This window comes from Morchella sextelata (genome assembly GCF_020137385.1).
Source record: "Morchella sextelata strain SCLS chromosome Unknown scls_2, whole genome shotgun sequence".
Taxonomy (NCBI): domain Eukaryota; kingdom Fungi; phylum Ascomycota; class Pezizomycetes; order Pezizales; family Morchellaceae; genus Morchella; species Morchella sextelata.
This window is the reverse complement of record NW_025408617.1, coordinates 318,095-333,721: the sequence shown is the minus strand read 5'-3', so window position 1 is coordinate 333,721 and position 15,627 is coordinate 318,095. Positions and strand designations below refer to the sequence as shown.

At 46.0% G+C, this 15,627-nt stretch overlaps 4 protein-coding genes across 4 annotated transcripts; 2 read left to right on the top strand and 2 right to left on the bottom strand.

Moving 5' to 3' along the window:
- Positions 1-869: 869 nt before the first annotated feature.
- H6S33_005363 (uncharacterized protein) lies at positions 870-6,561 on the top strand (the record flags this gene model as incomplete). Its single annotated transcript, XM_044837469.1, has 6 exons — positions 870-1,594; positions 1,649-1,856; positions 1,918-3,997; positions 4,049-5,780; positions 5,832-6,396; positions 6,454-6,561. The coding sequence occupies 6 exons, from the start codon at positions 870-872 to the stop codon at positions 6,559-6,561; spliced, it is 5,418 nt and encodes a 1,805-aa protein (XP_044698672.1).
- Positions 6,562-7,453: 892 nt separating this feature from the next.
- On the top strand, positions 7,454-10,587 carry H6S33_005362 (uncharacterized protein; the record flags this gene model as incomplete). The annotated part of the gene is made up of 7 exons (XM_044837458.1): positions 7,454-7,484; positions 7,547-7,586; positions 7,646-7,765; positions 7,822-8,555; positions 8,618-10,095; positions 10,160-10,213; positions 10,276-10,587. The coding sequence occupies 7 exons, from the start codon at positions 7,454-7,456 to the stop codon at positions 10,585-10,587; spliced, it is 2,769 nt and encodes a 922-aa protein (XP_044698671.1).
- A 1,279-nt stretch (positions 10,588-11,866) lies between these two features.
- Positions 11,867-13,076, bottom strand: H6S33_005361 (uncharacterized protein; the record flags this gene model as incomplete). The annotated part of the gene is made up of 4 exons (XM_044837447.1): positions 11,867-12,147; positions 12,230-12,506; positions 12,561-12,953; positions 13,026-13,076. 4 exons carry the CDS (start codon positions 13,074-13,076, stop codon positions 11,867-11,869), a joined length of 1,002 nt encoding a protein of 333 aa, XP_044698670.1.
- Positions 13,077-13,668: 592 nt separating this feature from the next.
- Positions 13,669-15,398, bottom strand: H6S33_005360 (uncharacterized protein; the record flags this gene model as incomplete). The annotated part of the gene is made up of 9 exons (XM_044837436.1): positions 13,669-13,793; positions 13,869-13,921; positions 14,545-14,559; positions 14,649-14,672; positions 14,733-14,784; positions 15,056-15,064; positions 15,133-15,171; positions 15,285-15,298; positions 15,391-15,398. The coding sequence occupies 9 exons, from the start codon at positions 15,396-15,398 to the stop codon at positions 13,669-13,671; spliced, it is 339 nt and encodes a 112-aa protein (XP_044698669.1).
- Positions 15,399-15,627: the final 229 nt, after the last annotated feature.

Here is a 15,627-nt window from a genome sequence, read left to right as displayed (position 1 = left end):
AAAAGCGTCAGAAGGTGAGGAGAAGAAATACTGGAACCTTTTCAGGGTTAGGGTACACACAAAGAAGAAAAAAAAAATGAAGAAACAAAAGAAAAAGAAAAACGCACTTTTAGTGGGGCACACAATGCCAAGTGAGATGAGGGGGAATGACGGGCCAATGATATACTGGCTTAGTGTGGTAAGGGTTTAGACTCTTGCCTTGCTATCACGTGGTGTGAAATTTCAGGGAGTTGATGGAACTTTTCACTTTGGCTCAATCAGGTAGGATGTTTGCCAAGCTGCATCGGGCACAACAACTCGCCTCCGCTCTTGGTGTGCATAATGCTGCAGACGACAGCGCAGTGGTATGCATATAGAGTCTAGACAGCAGCAGACATCGTCCTGTTTTGTTTCCTTCACCGCACTCTGGTACGCAAACGAACCCTTCAATGGGCTCTACTTTTTTTTTATATTTAAATCTTTGCTGTTTTTGAGACTCTAGTTTTTGATCTCGCTCTGGCTGGTCTTGCTTGCTCTTACTCCACTATCTTGGGCCTCATACGATTTTTAGCCCTACACACTCTCTTTTATCCAGCGGTACTAGAGAGTTCCCGCTGCTATTCTCCGTCGGTTGTCTAGCCGGTACACACTGGTTGGTCCCTACGCCATTGTTTACCACCGACGCAAGGACCTCCTCCACCCAGGTTTGTTTACACCAACAACGAGCTCAGAGCGAGCTGCAGAGCCCCATCTCATCACACACCACATCACTCATCACCACCATAACCGGTGTTACCAGAGTTCATCCACCCTCATCATTACCTCCCACCCCCACTCGAAACTATTCCCCTCAATTCATCCCATCCGCGGATCGCTGAAGTCCGCTTGCCATGTCTCTCTATCCTGCATCACCACATAGAAGACAACCTTCAAACGCTTCGACCGTGTCTGCGGGTTCCTCGGCTTATTCGTTTCCATCCTCGCGTTCCACAACCGTTTCATCCACAACCTCGACCTCCTCACGGTTCAGCAACATGGAGGGTCGAGGAAACTCCTTAAGACACAAACACTCCATGTCGCTCAGTGCAGCCGCCACGACGTCGCCGATGATATCTTCATATACGACAAACCCGACTTCAGGTCCCACCACCCCCCCTCGACCACTATCCGGTTCTAGCTTCTCGCCATTAGGTTCACGAACGACTCGCGGTTACAGCATTCCTTCTCCGCCAAACTTGACATCCCCTTATGCTGCCGGATCTACCTCACCCCCACCTTCACATGGCCGGCCAACACCAACGCCAACTCCATACAACTCCTTACACCGACATACAGCTAGCACCGGTACGACTTCACTCAAGAGTAGCGATATAGACTCTTTGCGAAACAGCAGCGTTTCGCACTTTCGGACGTTATCACGCTTGACAAATGAAGGCTCTCGTGAAGATTTTGCGATGGACTCGGGGCAGGATGTTACGGGTATGCATGGAAGGAAACGTTTACAGAGGGTAAATACGGACAACTTAAGTAGTTGGGAAAGAATGAATTGGATGGATAAACGGCGACAATATATTCAAGCTTATGAATACTTGTGCCATATTGGTGAGGCTAAAGAGTAAGTTCTTGTAACCAAACTTCCTAAAAGCCCCACTGACTCATAGATGGGAAGATGGCTTGAGGGTTGCATCGGAGAACCTATACCACCGATTGTGGAGCTAGAGGAAGCATTGCGGGATGGCGTTACTCTTGCGAAATTAGTACGAGTATTCTCGCCGGAACTAGTGCCTAGGATATTCGAGGCAAAGAAACTTCAATTTCGACACTCTGATAATATCGACAGGTTTTTCCGGTTCCTCAAAAGAGTGGAGCTGCCAGAAGTAAATTATACATTCTTTGGCAAGAAATGACATGTTTGAATACTAATCGACTACTTATCAGATTTTTATTTTTGAGTTAACTGATCTCTACAACAAAAAAAACATACCTAAAGTTATTTATTGCATACACGCTCTATCCTACCTTCTCATTCGCCTTGGAATGACCACAAATGCCATCGGTAATCTTGTTGGAAAGTTGGAGTTCACGGAAAAGGAAATTCAAGATACTCAAAAAAGCCTTGACATTTCCGGCGTTAGTTTACCTTCCTTCCGCGGTGTCAACAAGCACTTTGGGCATGAAGAGGAGCCCGAACCAGAGCCTCCCGAGTCTGAAGAGGATCGGATTGAGAGAGAGTTAGGCGAGCTTGAACCGGATATTCTGGAGCTGCAAAATATTTGTAGAGGGGCACTAGTCCGTATGAGGCTGGGACTACGTATGGAAGCATTATGGGATAATGAAGATGCTATAATAGAGTTACAAGCCATGATTAGAGGGATGTTTGCCCGTATGACATTTGGGTACAGGGCAGACCTGGCCAGGTGGGCTACAGAGATCCAGGCAGTCACCCGGGGCTACGCTATACGACAAGCAATTTTACGGAAGCAACGACATTTCACAGCACATGAGCGATTGATCGTCCGACTACAAGCAAGGTACCGGGCTAGGAAAGTGAGGGAAGAATATATCCAACAGAAGATGAGGTTAGAAATGGCCCAAATGGGCGTTGTGGGCCTACAGTCCATTTCAAGGGGTCTTCTCCTGAGAATGCGGCTCCAGTCTCGAATGAATGAGGTTCAGGAGAAGGAAATGCAAGTTGTTGAGTTTCAGGCCAAGGTTAGAGGGGCTTTGTTGAGGAGGAGGCTAGCAGCAAAGATGGCGGATGTCTCTGAAAGCGAGGATCGGATTTGCGAAACGCAAGCGGCCATCCGTGGGGCATTAGTTAGGTGGAAGATGGCAGAAACCCAGAGGATGCTAATGGCAGCTGAAAAGAGTGTGACGACATTCCAAGGATTGATTAGGGGATGTTTGGTCCGAAAAAGCGTTTCAAGGGATGCAGAGGCTTTGGAGGAAGTGGGCGGTGACCTTACAATGCTTGCTGCGGCCGCGAGAGGTGTTCTGGTCCGAAAGGCCATGCTGAAAGACATTTCTGCTTTAAAAGATGCAGAACCAGCAATCAGATCACTCCAGGCCGCCGCAAAGGGGGCATTGGTAAGGAAGGCTATGATAAAAGACGTAACCAGCCTGAAAGACGCAGAAACAGAAACCCCAACCGCCACCCTACAAGCGGCTGCCAGAGGCTTTTTAGTCCGAAGTGCTATCGCAAAAGATATGGCCGCCTTGAAAAGCACTGAACAGGCCATCACAGCTCTTCAAGCAGCTGCTAGGGGTTCGCTGATAAGACAATCCATGAAGAAGGACCAAGAGGCTCTCCAGACTGAAGATAAAACCCTCCAATATCTACAGGCTGCAATAAGAGGTTACCTGCTTAGAAAGTCTCTGGGCGCGGATAAAGAAGCCCTGGAAGCAAAGACAGAGGATTGGACACATATTCAGGCTGCTAGTCGAGGGACTTTGATTAGATGGGAGTATCGACGGAAGTTACTAGGCCTGGCACACGCCGAGGACGACATCATTGATTTACAGGCCTCGGCTCGCGGTTTCCTGGCAAGGAAGGCTTTCGATGACACTTTAGATCAGCTGGACGCCGCTGTCGAACACATCGTTGACCTTCAGGCTCAGGCACGAGGTGTCCTTACACGATGGGCTTATCTGGATACTTTAGATGCCCTTGACCACGAACTCGGTGGCATCATCGCACTTCAAGCTAGTGCTCGCGGATTCCTCTACCGACAGCGTCAACAAAGATTTTTGGACGAATTAGCACGCGAGGAAGACGGTATTATTACGGTTCAAGCTATTATTAGAAGTATTCTTGCCAGAGAGTATGCCATCCAAAAGGTTCTTGCTGTTCAGGATGAAGAAGAAGCAATTATCGATCTACAGGCTCTGGCTAGGGGTTGTCTTGAGAGAAAACGGTTCTTTGGTAAACTCAAGCACTTCAAGGACAATATGGAAAAGGTTATCAAGATTCAAAGCTTTGTCAGAGGAAGACAGCAGGGCGAGGCGTACAAATCGTTGAGTAAGTTCCCCACCCATCCTTCAATAGAGCACATGAAGTAACTTCTTCTAGTGAGCGGTAAAAATCCACCAGTTGGCACAGTGAAGAATTTTGTACACCTTCTCAATGACAGCGATTTTGATTTCGATGAGGAAATCGAATTCGAAAGTCTCCGGAAAAATGTAGTACAACATGTCAGAGCGAACGAGTTGGCTGAGGCATACGTTGATCAGCTTGACATTAAGATCGCCCTACTTGTCAAAAATAAAATTACCCTTGACGAGGTTATCAGGCATCAAAAGCGCTTTACTGGTCATGTCGGAAACTTGCTTAGTAACACCGAAATCGCGAGCGCGGACCCGTTTGATCTCAAAGCACTCAATAATAACTCCCGGAAGAGACTTGAGCGATATCAACAAATGTTTTTTGCCCTTCAAACGCAGCCTCAGTATCTAACTCGAATGTTTCAGAAGATTCGAGAGCAAAATACAGCTGACCAGGAACTGAAGCGGGTGGAGAACTTGGTTATGGGGATATTCGGATACGCCCAGAAGCGAAGGGAGGAATATTATTTACTCAAGCTGATAGCGAAGAGCATAAAAGAGGAGGTTGAGAACATCAGTCGTCCAGAAGAGTTTCTGAGGGTGAATTTCTTTTGGCTCAAATTAGCCATGAACTATATCAGGTCACCGAAAGATCGCAAGTTCTTTAGGGATGTTTTAGGACCTATAGTCAAAACAGAGTTCATCGAGAACGATGAATTGGACCTAGAAAGCGATCCCTTGCAAATCTATTTATCGTCAATCAATAACGAGGAGCTCCGTACCGGTATGCGATCTAAGCGGAACCCCAACGTCGGCCGCGAAATCGCTATCCATGATCAAGAGACTAGGGAAACGTTTGTCGCACATCTTTCTGATCTGCGCAACCTTTCAGAGTACTTTATTAGTGCCATGGAGGACAATCTCAACCGCATGCCATACGGTATTCGATACATCGCGCAACAGGCAGTAACTTCTCTCCTTGCTAGATTCCCGAACGAAGGCGAAGATGTCATACTGCAAATCGTTGAGCATTTCGTATATCAGAAATATTGGGGCCCCGCTGTGATCGGACCGGAATCGTTTGGTGTTGTGGAGAAAACCTTGACACCAATGCAGAAGAGAAACCTCGCGGAAGTAGGAAAGTTGTTAAACCAGATCTCCAGCGGGAGGCAATTCGCCCATGACAATATCTATCTACAGCCATTAAATCATCATATTATGGACGCAGTAACAAGGATGAAGGATATTTTCCGAGTGCTCATCAGTGTCCCCGATGCGAAGGCCCGATTTGATATTGACGAGTTTGAGGATTTGACCAGTAAAAAGAAGCCGACACTTTATATCAAAATGACGGATATCTTTGCTATACACAGATTGGTCGCTCAAGATATTGAGACTATTGCTCCTAGTCGAGAGGATCAGTTGAGGGTAATCATCAGTGAGCTAGGAAGCGTTCAAAACTCCGAGGCCGAATTGAAAAATGTAGGCAATACTGAGATCGGGTTACAACTAGACCCACACTTCCAGAAAATTGAAGACCCCGATAGTGAAGTCAACGCACTGTTCGTGGAGACTAAGAGATGCATTCTTTATGTTGTCCGAGTTCAAACGGGAGCAAACTTGATGGAGATTCTTGTCAAGCCGATTGTTAGGGAAGATGAAGACAGATGGGAGCAGCTGTTGTTAGAAGAGAAGTCGCAAGTGGGAAAGAAGAAGAGCGCTTATGCTGATGCCACCCACACATTGAGCGATGTTAGCACGTATGTTTCACCTCATATACCCTGCATTCAACTATACTAACGGATATACAGCATGACCTACGCAGAGTTGAAACGAACAGCGTTAGAGTGCATTATTCGCCTCGAGCAGACCGGAAAAATCACCCGCAAGAATCATTACCAAGACCTATTGAACGCAATCGCTACAGACATCCGCACAAAGCATAGGAGAAGAATAGAAAGAACCAGGGAATTAGACGGTGTCAAGATGACGCTGGCCCACTTGAACGAAAAAGCACAGTATCTTGAGTCCCAGTTACAGAGCTACAACGATTATATTGAACAGGCAATGGTCACCTTACAAACAAAGAAAGGCAAGAAGAAGGCCATCCTCCCGTTCACAAGACAATACTTCCACATGCGGGAACTACAGCGTTCTGGGAGAGTTCCAAAGTTCGGTTCCTACAAATATACTGCGAGGGGCTTGGCGGATAAGGGCGTGTTGGTTAAACTAGATGGATTCCCTGAGAAGAGGTGGGATAAAGTCAATTTCACGATTTCCTCGGACGAGGTTGGCATATTCTTTGTCGAGGCAAGCAATGGGAGCATGATGATCCCAGGAGCCAGCGCTCAGGTCTTGCTAGATGATCTTTTACAGGTATGTACCCATTTTTCAATTATCATAATTACAACAACTAAATTTAAAATTTAATAGATGCAATTTCACAACAATCAATTCATGATGTTGTGTGACGGGATGATCAAATTCAATGTGAATTTATTTCTACATTTGATCTTCCGGAAATTTTACCGGGACGAGTAGAATGATTTCAACGGGTAACGACCATTATCTTTCATTTTCTCTGCAGTAGGTATGAATTGGGCCAGGGTGGGAGGCGTTTCTTCTTTCATTTTCTCATTTGGGTCACTGGGAACTGGGACCGGTTTCACGGTTTATTGTTTTGGGCATACGAGCGTGGTACTTGAGCTGGCATCGCGATATTCATTTGTGCATTCTCTCTTTTGATTTTTTATGAGCGATCGTTGATATGAGTTTTGTTTTATACCTATACCCTTCTTTCACGATTCTTATTAATGTAAGATTCCTGCTTCATTTTGTGTTCTTATCCTTTTGGGGAGGAGTTTGATACCTTTTACATACATGTTTTACATGCTGGGCAACGAAGGGTTTAGTGGGCAGCCTGGGTGCTGCTGGGGAGGTAGATACTGTACATTCATGGTAGATAATTACTAGTTATTATCTAAGGAAAACTTCGATACTCCTTATTTTTTACTGTTTGAATTTCCAAGATCCGTAAGTACCTACTCTACATACAGTAAATGCAAAAAAATACTACTAGGATATTTTACGAATCAATATCATCAAATGGAGACACGTTGTGGTCCAGTACAAACCAGGGATGATTTGACATATGATGTCGTGTCTAGTGTGCCTGCACCGTGTTGTTGTCACAGCAACGAGCCCTGCAGATCCTGCGCCAGTCTTGGCTCGCCTAAACAAACACTACAGCTCATAACCTCCAAGTTCCCCCCCTCAACTGTGGACGACCAACACCATCACTTAACGACCCAGAGACGACAACACTATCCAGCAATATTTCAAGTAGCAGCATCGTTATAATCTTTCCCTTCGGTCTCTATTAGGATTGTGTGTCACGTCAATCCAGCCCTTCAAATTTATCGTAAATCCCAGGATGGGCGACAGGTCATCAATCTGCGTTACTGGTAAGTGGAAATTTTCCCTTTGGTACTCTTTACAGGTATGCCTGACAAGGTTTAATTTATAGTACGAGTTCGACCCTTCACAATCCGGGAGGCAGCTCAAATGTGCGTTCTTTTATTACCCCACATCAACACCAGCGAACACCCTAACTTATACATTCTAGAACCCGAATTGATGATGCTCCAACGTTCTTTGGTGATGGCTCTCTTGCCAGTATGCCAACGCCAAAGCTCACGGGCAAGGGTGTACGGAGTGTAGTTAAGGTTATAGATGACCGTGTCCTGTGCGTGCCCCGCTTTGCCCCTTTGGTAGTTAGTCGATGCTGACGCTCCTTATCAGTGTCTTTGACCCGCCTGAAGATAACCCTGTAGCACGATACCAAAAGACAATATTGCCGCAGGGGAAAAAAGTTAAGGATATGCGATTTGGATTTGATAGAGTGTTTGATGAAACAGCAACACAAGATGAGGTTTATGAAGCTACTACGAGATCACTGCTGGACAGTGTGCTGGACGGATTTAACTCTACGGTGTTTGCATATGGTGCAACGGGATGCGGGAAGACACATACCATTAGTGGAACTCCACAACACCCGGGAATCATCTTTCTTACGTGCGCCGAGCTTTTTGATCGTATCAACGCGCTGTCTGGCGAGAAAGAAATTGAGCTCACCCTCTCTTATCTCGAAATCTACAATGAAACTATCAGAGATCTCCTCGTTCCAGGCGGCAGTAAGCTAGGGCTTCAGCTCCGAGAAGACACCAATCAGAATATCTCGGTCGCTGGATTGTCGACGCATTCGCCCAAAAATGTTCAGGAGGTCATGAACATGATTTTGATGGGGAACGCCAACCGAACAATATCACCAACAGAGGCAAATGCCACCTCTTCACGATCCCACGCAGTCTTACAAATTAATGTCATGCAGAAGCCCAGGACGGCAGGAATGTCAGAGAATCACATGTTTGCTACTTTGTCAATCATTGATCTTGCTGGAAGTGAACGTGCATCAGTCACAAAGAACAGGGGCGATAGACTTCTCGAGGGTGCCAATATCAACAGGTCGTTGCTTGGTAAGCTAAACTTTTTAAAGATCATTAACGATGGATCCATCCCAAACTAATGTTCTTGACAGCACTTGGAAATTGCATCAATGCACTTTGTGACCCTCATAAATCTAACCATGTCCCGTACCGAGACTCTAAACTCACGCGTCTTTTAAAGTTTTCATTGGGCGGCAATTGCAAGACAGTTATGATCGTTTGTGTCAGTCCTTCGAGCCAACATTATGAAGAGACTCATAATACCCTCAAATATGCGGACCGCGCGAAGAAGATCAAGACAAAGGTTTCCAGAAATACGATGAACGTGAATAGGCATGTAAGTCAGTATGTTAAAGCCATCTATGAGCTCCGGACCGAGGTGGAAGAACTTAAGAAACGCCTCAACGACTCGACAAAGGAAGCTATGGAGAAGATAGTTAAGCAAGGGGGTGCCAAGGATACAGCGATGAGGGAGGGAACAAGAAAGCTAAAGGCCGCATATGAACATTCGAAGGACCTGCAGAGGGAAAGAATTAATGACTTGAAGAGCTTGAGGGTGGTAGAGAGACGTATATCGTTAGTCTCCACATGGATAGCTGCATTCGACCACGTGTTCAAGAATCGTCAATACAATCAACAACCAACCGTCTATAAGGCACGAGATGAAGCTGAGAAAGTGCTTTCAGAGCTAAGAGGAAATCAGAAATACCTTCAGCAAAAACTTAGCGGACCGGGCTGTGAGAAGGTTATTGATCAAGCCCTAATGTTAAGTTTACGCAGCCTCCAAGCAATCGAAGGTATCATGGAAACCGACCTTTCTGCACTAACCTGTGAGGCCAACCTTCTCAAGATGACTGCTGAGCGGGATGCACTACACGCAGTGGCGAACACTGATCCAGACTTCTCCTCTATAATACACACTCTCTCAAAGGCGCACTTTGAGACTGTTGCTAAGCTTAGCCAGATTGGAGAGATTAACGTTTCAGAAGAACAGGCTGTTGAACAGGCGAGAAAATCACTTTTCGAGGTCCAAAAGGCTGCATCGGATGCGGTCTCTCATATCATTAAACCGAATGGAGAGTTGGCCTCGATAGATAGCTACCGACCAGCTCAATATACGCAGCCTGTCCAGTCTGGTACGCCAAGACGCAGAATGGGAATCCCCGTTCCATCTCCAGCAAAACAGCCAAATTTTAACAACGTCGCTACAGCTCCCCCCCAATCATTTGAACCTCAAACATCTCTTCCTCATCCTAAGTCGCCAAGACCCGTCAAGGTGAAGACCCCCAAGAAAGGTGTTAAGTTTGGACGAAAGCCAGACCCGAAAAAGAGCGTCAGGTGGCAGGATGAGGATGAAGATGGAGAAGATGACACCTTTCTGGATGAACCGCGCCAAAAACGACTCAACGAGACTTCAACGATTTTCGAGGAATCTATCTATGATGATACGAATGAAAGAACCCGACAAGAATTTTCACTTTCGTTCGAAGCATCACAAGGGATTGTAGCTCCCCCAATAAGGCCAAGGAACAACAGGCTAGAAGTAGGATTCTTATCCAAGAATAAAGATGTCAGTCCCGCGGATTTACCATTACCTCGTTCCTCAAACTCACCACTCAGGACGTTCGATACAGACCAAGCCATCAATCGATCTAAATCCGATGCGGCAGCGCTCGGCGACTATCTCCGTCCGACCGACGAGAAGCCCTGGCGAGCTAATTCCAGGCCCCTTAAAAGCGCAATGAAAAAGACAACTCACAAGCGGAGGGTTTCCGCGAGCACATCACAGATTAGTCCAAACGGTGATATGTTCGGGATTGGGCACGCCCGCAGGATGCCTCGAAGCGAACGAGACAACAGGAATGGGAGTGGTAACATGTCAACAGTATTAAGTCCTAAGAGGGAAGGTGTGAAGGCGAGTGCGAGGAGAATGACAGTCAATGGTGGGAGTTTTAGAGTCAATAAAGATGCATTATTAGGTCATGTTAGGGAGAGTCAAAGAGAGCGGGCGGGGAGAGAAAGCATTGGTGGTGCAGGATTAGGGAGAAATAAATGGCGCTAAATCATTTCTTTGGGAGGCCGTCTGTCGTAAAGCATTATGGTTGTTTGGCGTAATTTTGGAATGTGGTGTTTCTGTCATTACTTTCACTCGTAAGCTTTATTTTCCCATTGTATGGTTGATGGATTTAAGAGGGACAAAAGAAACTTGGTTTTGGCCAGACCAACCAATGATTGATTTGTTTTCTCTCTTGCGCATGATACCATTCCTAATTCTTGTTTTTTTTGGTTTACAGGTATGTTTATTTACGAGTTACGATTTTATGTTAGTGTGCTTGAGTACATGCACTTACCTTGTATATCCACAAGGGGGTGGGTTAGTGGATCTAATCTCGGATATCCCGTAGTTCTATATGTAATTTACGCATGAACTTTATCTACCGAGTCATTTTCCATGACTGCATTTCACACAACCCTCTTTCTGTCAAGCAATCCTCACTCTTGTTTGTAGAACTTTCTTGGCTCAGCATACATCTACTGTGTTATAAAAAAATCACGGCCCGCTTGCTTGCTCATGAGCAGCCAGCTCGCAGCTATTTCAACAATAGCGAGTTAGTCACTCATTTAACTTACTACATTTGGAACTACCAAGGTTTCAAGTACATGTAGTTATATCTCGACCGAGAGAAAAGTGGTGGCAGTAGTATCTGACAAAAAGGGCATCTTTACCATCTATTCCAGCGCTCATTTTACCGTTAATTGAATTGGAGCCTAACTACAAGCTCACAAAGAGACAAAAATGTTGGCCTCCGCCCCAGCAGTGAACAAAGAGTGAGATTATATGATGCAACAATAGTTAGGGCCTTTCTGAGAACACGAGCTCCCTCTTTCACGCTTGGCATGAGAAACCGAGTACTACATTTAGTTCCGAGGAAGAGTTTTTTTTGGCCGCATGTTGCCGTTGGGTTGGTGTCTTACGAGTGATGGATTGTGAATATGATCACCTGATATGCTTATACTAGGCAAAGCTTATGTGATCGGTGCTTCATTTAGAACTAAAGATCCCCCTAAATACGGGTCTGTCGGTGTACGATAGATATCTTGCTTGCTGCTTTTAACGCGGGATGGAACGGTACTTCTTAGTCTATTTTTTTATTATTTAGTCTTGGGCACTATGGATCTTTTTTCCCACCTGGAACAACTGATATTTGGTCACCGGGCATCACTCGCACAAAGAAAATTGCCTATAACTACATGTATATGTAATTCCCTAACTTAAATTCCCACTCATCTTAATACCAAACCAAAATACAAAAATCCGCGTCATTCACCTCCGCGCCCGCCTACGCGCGTCCCAACAAGTACTTTACACCCTCCACGAGACTCGGAATCCACTCTCCCGCCGCCTTCCACTGCGCAAACTCATAAAATGTGTGCGGCAGCCCTGGGAAGATTTTCATTTTCGTCTCTACCCCACTTGCCTGCAAGATCTTTGCGTAGATCAATCCATCGTCTCTAAGCGGATCCCCTCCCGCAACCTCAAAAAAGGCTTTCGGAAGTCCCTTGTGCGACTTAAACAACACCGGGCTGAAAAGGGGGCTTGTCGGATCCGGCTTTACTGTATCTGTGAAGTACAAACAGAGTTAGCTATAGCCCAACATAAAAACTCATATAATCTTCTCCCTCTAGAGTTGTGGTTTACATACTGAAAATGTACTCCATAGATTTTGTGCTAATGATGACTGCGTCTTTATTATCGATATCAGAAGTATACTCAGCACGCAGCTCCTCGGGGATAAAGTCGAGATGGCCACGACTGAAGAAGTTCCCCTGACTGAGGAGCTGCCCGGTTAGTGGGGGTGTGAGATTTTCGTCGCGGGCGAGATGCGCTACGATGGAGGACATATTAGCGCCTGCTGATGTGCCGCCAATGATGAAGCCTTTGGAGAGGTCTGCGTTGAGCTTATCCGGGTTTACAGATATCTAGTCCACAGTGTCAGTTGTAAATCAGCCGAGGAATTAAATGTGTTGACATACCCATCTGACGGTGTCATGAACATCATTCACTGCGGTGGGAAATACCCATTTGGGCGCCAATCTATAATCGATATTCACAACAGCGACTTTAAGCTCTTTGGCAAACACTCGGCAGAGTGTATCGTCGCTCTCCAGGCCGCCGAAAACCCAGCCTCCGTAGTGGCTCCATATGATTATAGGCCAGGTGGTGCTTTCTGGGCCCTCGGGGATGTAGGAGCGTATGGGAAGGCTATAGCCATCTCGGGCAGGAATAGTGAAGTCGGTGATAACAAAACCGGTTGTAGGGATCGTGACGTTACGGCTAGGATTGAAGAGGTTTTGGAGAGCTTGGCGGGCTTCTTCACTTCCTCCTACATCCGCGAGGTCTGGGATGGGGTTTGTAACTCTAAGGTACTGAATTATAATCGGTTAGTATATTTCGTACCTGTGAAATTGCGTGAAATTGCGGCAAGCCCGAGAATTTACCTCAGCATATTCTGCAGTTGGTTCAGAAAGGTAGGAATTTGGACCCGTCATTTTGGCTTCGGTTCTGGTTTTGGTGCTTTAGTTGCAGTGAGAAAAGGCGATTGTTTTATCGTTTTACTGAGTTGAATGTTTAACGAAAGAGTAGCGATTTGATGGAGTTTATATACTCAATCCCCCTCTCGCCTCTGGCTAGAGAGCTTGATATCAGACCCTACAGTAGCTTGGATCAGCCTGTAAGTTCTTCGATATGATTTGAAGTATTCAGAGAAGCGTTTAGAAAGAGAATAATACCCATCCTTACAGCAATGGTAATTTGTAAGCCAGTGATGTCCTGACGCAACAGGCTATGCTTAATTCAAGGTAGAAGCAGCACTCGAGGAGTAGAAATCATCTAATCCGCCAATAAAACCCCTCGGTATTATAAAGAAGAAAGTCATTAAGGTTTGTGATTAATAAAGTTTTACCCCCCATCCCACGTGGAGGGGCCGATTGATCGCTGGTGAAGATGAATAATCGCCCAACTAACCTCGGGAGTAATATTAGTGATGCTAGCTAAATAGGTCGAGGGTGATTACGATTACATACAACCCCGAATGTTTCAAACTTAACTTTAAAAACGCTCGGGGGTGGTCGGTAGTAATAGTTATGCCGATGCTAAATATTTGCGTATTTGATGTCGTTTGTCGACTTGAGGTAGCGAAGCTGCGTGTCGTGCAGGCACGCCAAGGCCGAGTGCGATTCCGTGATCTTTGCAAATCCTTTGGTCGGCTTGATTTGTTATCTTTGTAAGCGAATTGTTCACCAGTAGCTCTATAGGAAAGAGGAAAAAAAGAATTCTCTTACTGTTTTTACAATGAATTAAGCAAACGCCATGACCTCGAGCGCTGGAAACAAGGCTGGCGGAAGAACAACTTGATGGGTACGTTTGAGACTGTGTTTCTGGTACAGACAGGCGTTCTCGGAGTGAGTGTAAGACCAAATGCCCAAGGCATGTTTCTTCGCGGTGTCAGCGATGACAATATCGTAGAAGGTGACGCCGGCATCGAGGGGCGTTCATCACTGATCAAGACAGCCTGTATGGGTGGTAGCTAGACACCACGGTGTACTCTTGATCGTGGCCTCATGCTTATGATGTTTACAGGGTGCCCCTTGATGTATCGCTCAGTCGTGCGCTCGAGTTCTTAGCAGCATGTGCACTTGCTATCTAGGCTACGCTTACGTAGCAAGGTGGGAGAGCAAGGGGCATTGGCCTTTCCTACCCGTTCACCAATCTTGTGGGTTTTCCATAGCGACTATTTACATTTAGAAACATTGAGTGATCTTTTATGACCTGAGACTCTGTGTGCTTCTTTGTGGTTTACAAGGACGGTGTGGCGTTTACTACTCCACTCCCCTTTGACAAACCTAAGGGTTCTTTAACTGGACGATCCGAAGGGGTTGGAATGTTCTCCTTATTTACGAAACACCCCTTCGTCTTGTTCTAGACAGATACCGAGACTTACCTTTACGTTTTAGTCACCCTCTTGTCAGCCTGCTAGCGTCTTGTCAGAGCTTCAGTGCGGATTAACGTGGAGAATGAAGCACAACAGACGGCGCCATGTATATAAAGAAGGGTCAGAGAACCCTCTCGTGTATTCTAGCATCCACCTACACCACAACCTTAACCAAGCCCCCTCACGCCCACACCAAGAATCCAAGCGCCCTCACAGTGAGTTAGTAAACAGCACAGACTTGCCAAGACCCGAGTGCGATTCGATGACTGTGATGTTTCCCCACTAGTACTACTACCGCAGTTGCCCGAATGGGAAGAGTTGTTATTAAACCCAAGTAAATTACACCCCAATCTTAAGCCGACCATGTTTCTTGAGCTAAAACTGGATCTGGGTAAGCTGTCTTACCCAGTAACGGGCTGTTGTCTTATCCCTGCACTCTTCCAACAACCCCGGAGATGATTGATAGATGAAGCGTAAGGCCTAGGGTACGTTGACTTGACCCATAGAGTAAGATATCAAATATCATTAAATACGCACCTCGTTTACCTGATTAGAGCAATTAACGACATCGCTTATTATACTTGTTATGTACCTCTAAACACGTGTGTACCCACTTACAGCTCGGATATTATCAAGCCCTAGAATGTTTATGTCTATTTTTGTAGGGGGTTGATTGAGGTGGGCATGCCATCCGTTCGTTAAGCATTGATGACATCTGTGCGGTTGTGTTATAATGGTCCGACCGTTCCCCACTAAACTGCTTTACTTCCACTACAACCGCTACCCAGAACTGTCAGCCAAGGATGGTAGTCTACAATACATATGCCGAAGAGTCCAGAGCGTTAGGAGAAAAGGAGATCATGGTATTCTACCTAAACATACGTGTTTGCAATGCCAGCCAAAAATATCGCCCAGACGGAAAATCGTAGCTTGGCCAAACGCCCTCATAGCTGCCAGTAATAATACCTCACCCCCCCCCCCCCCCCCCCCCACGGAGAAACCACGGAGAACCACGGACAGGAAACGTCCGACAATCTTACTGGAGCCATTCCATCATCGACAAAATCGAGATCCTAGGGAATTAACTGTTCACGGGTGGTCGCAGTGTA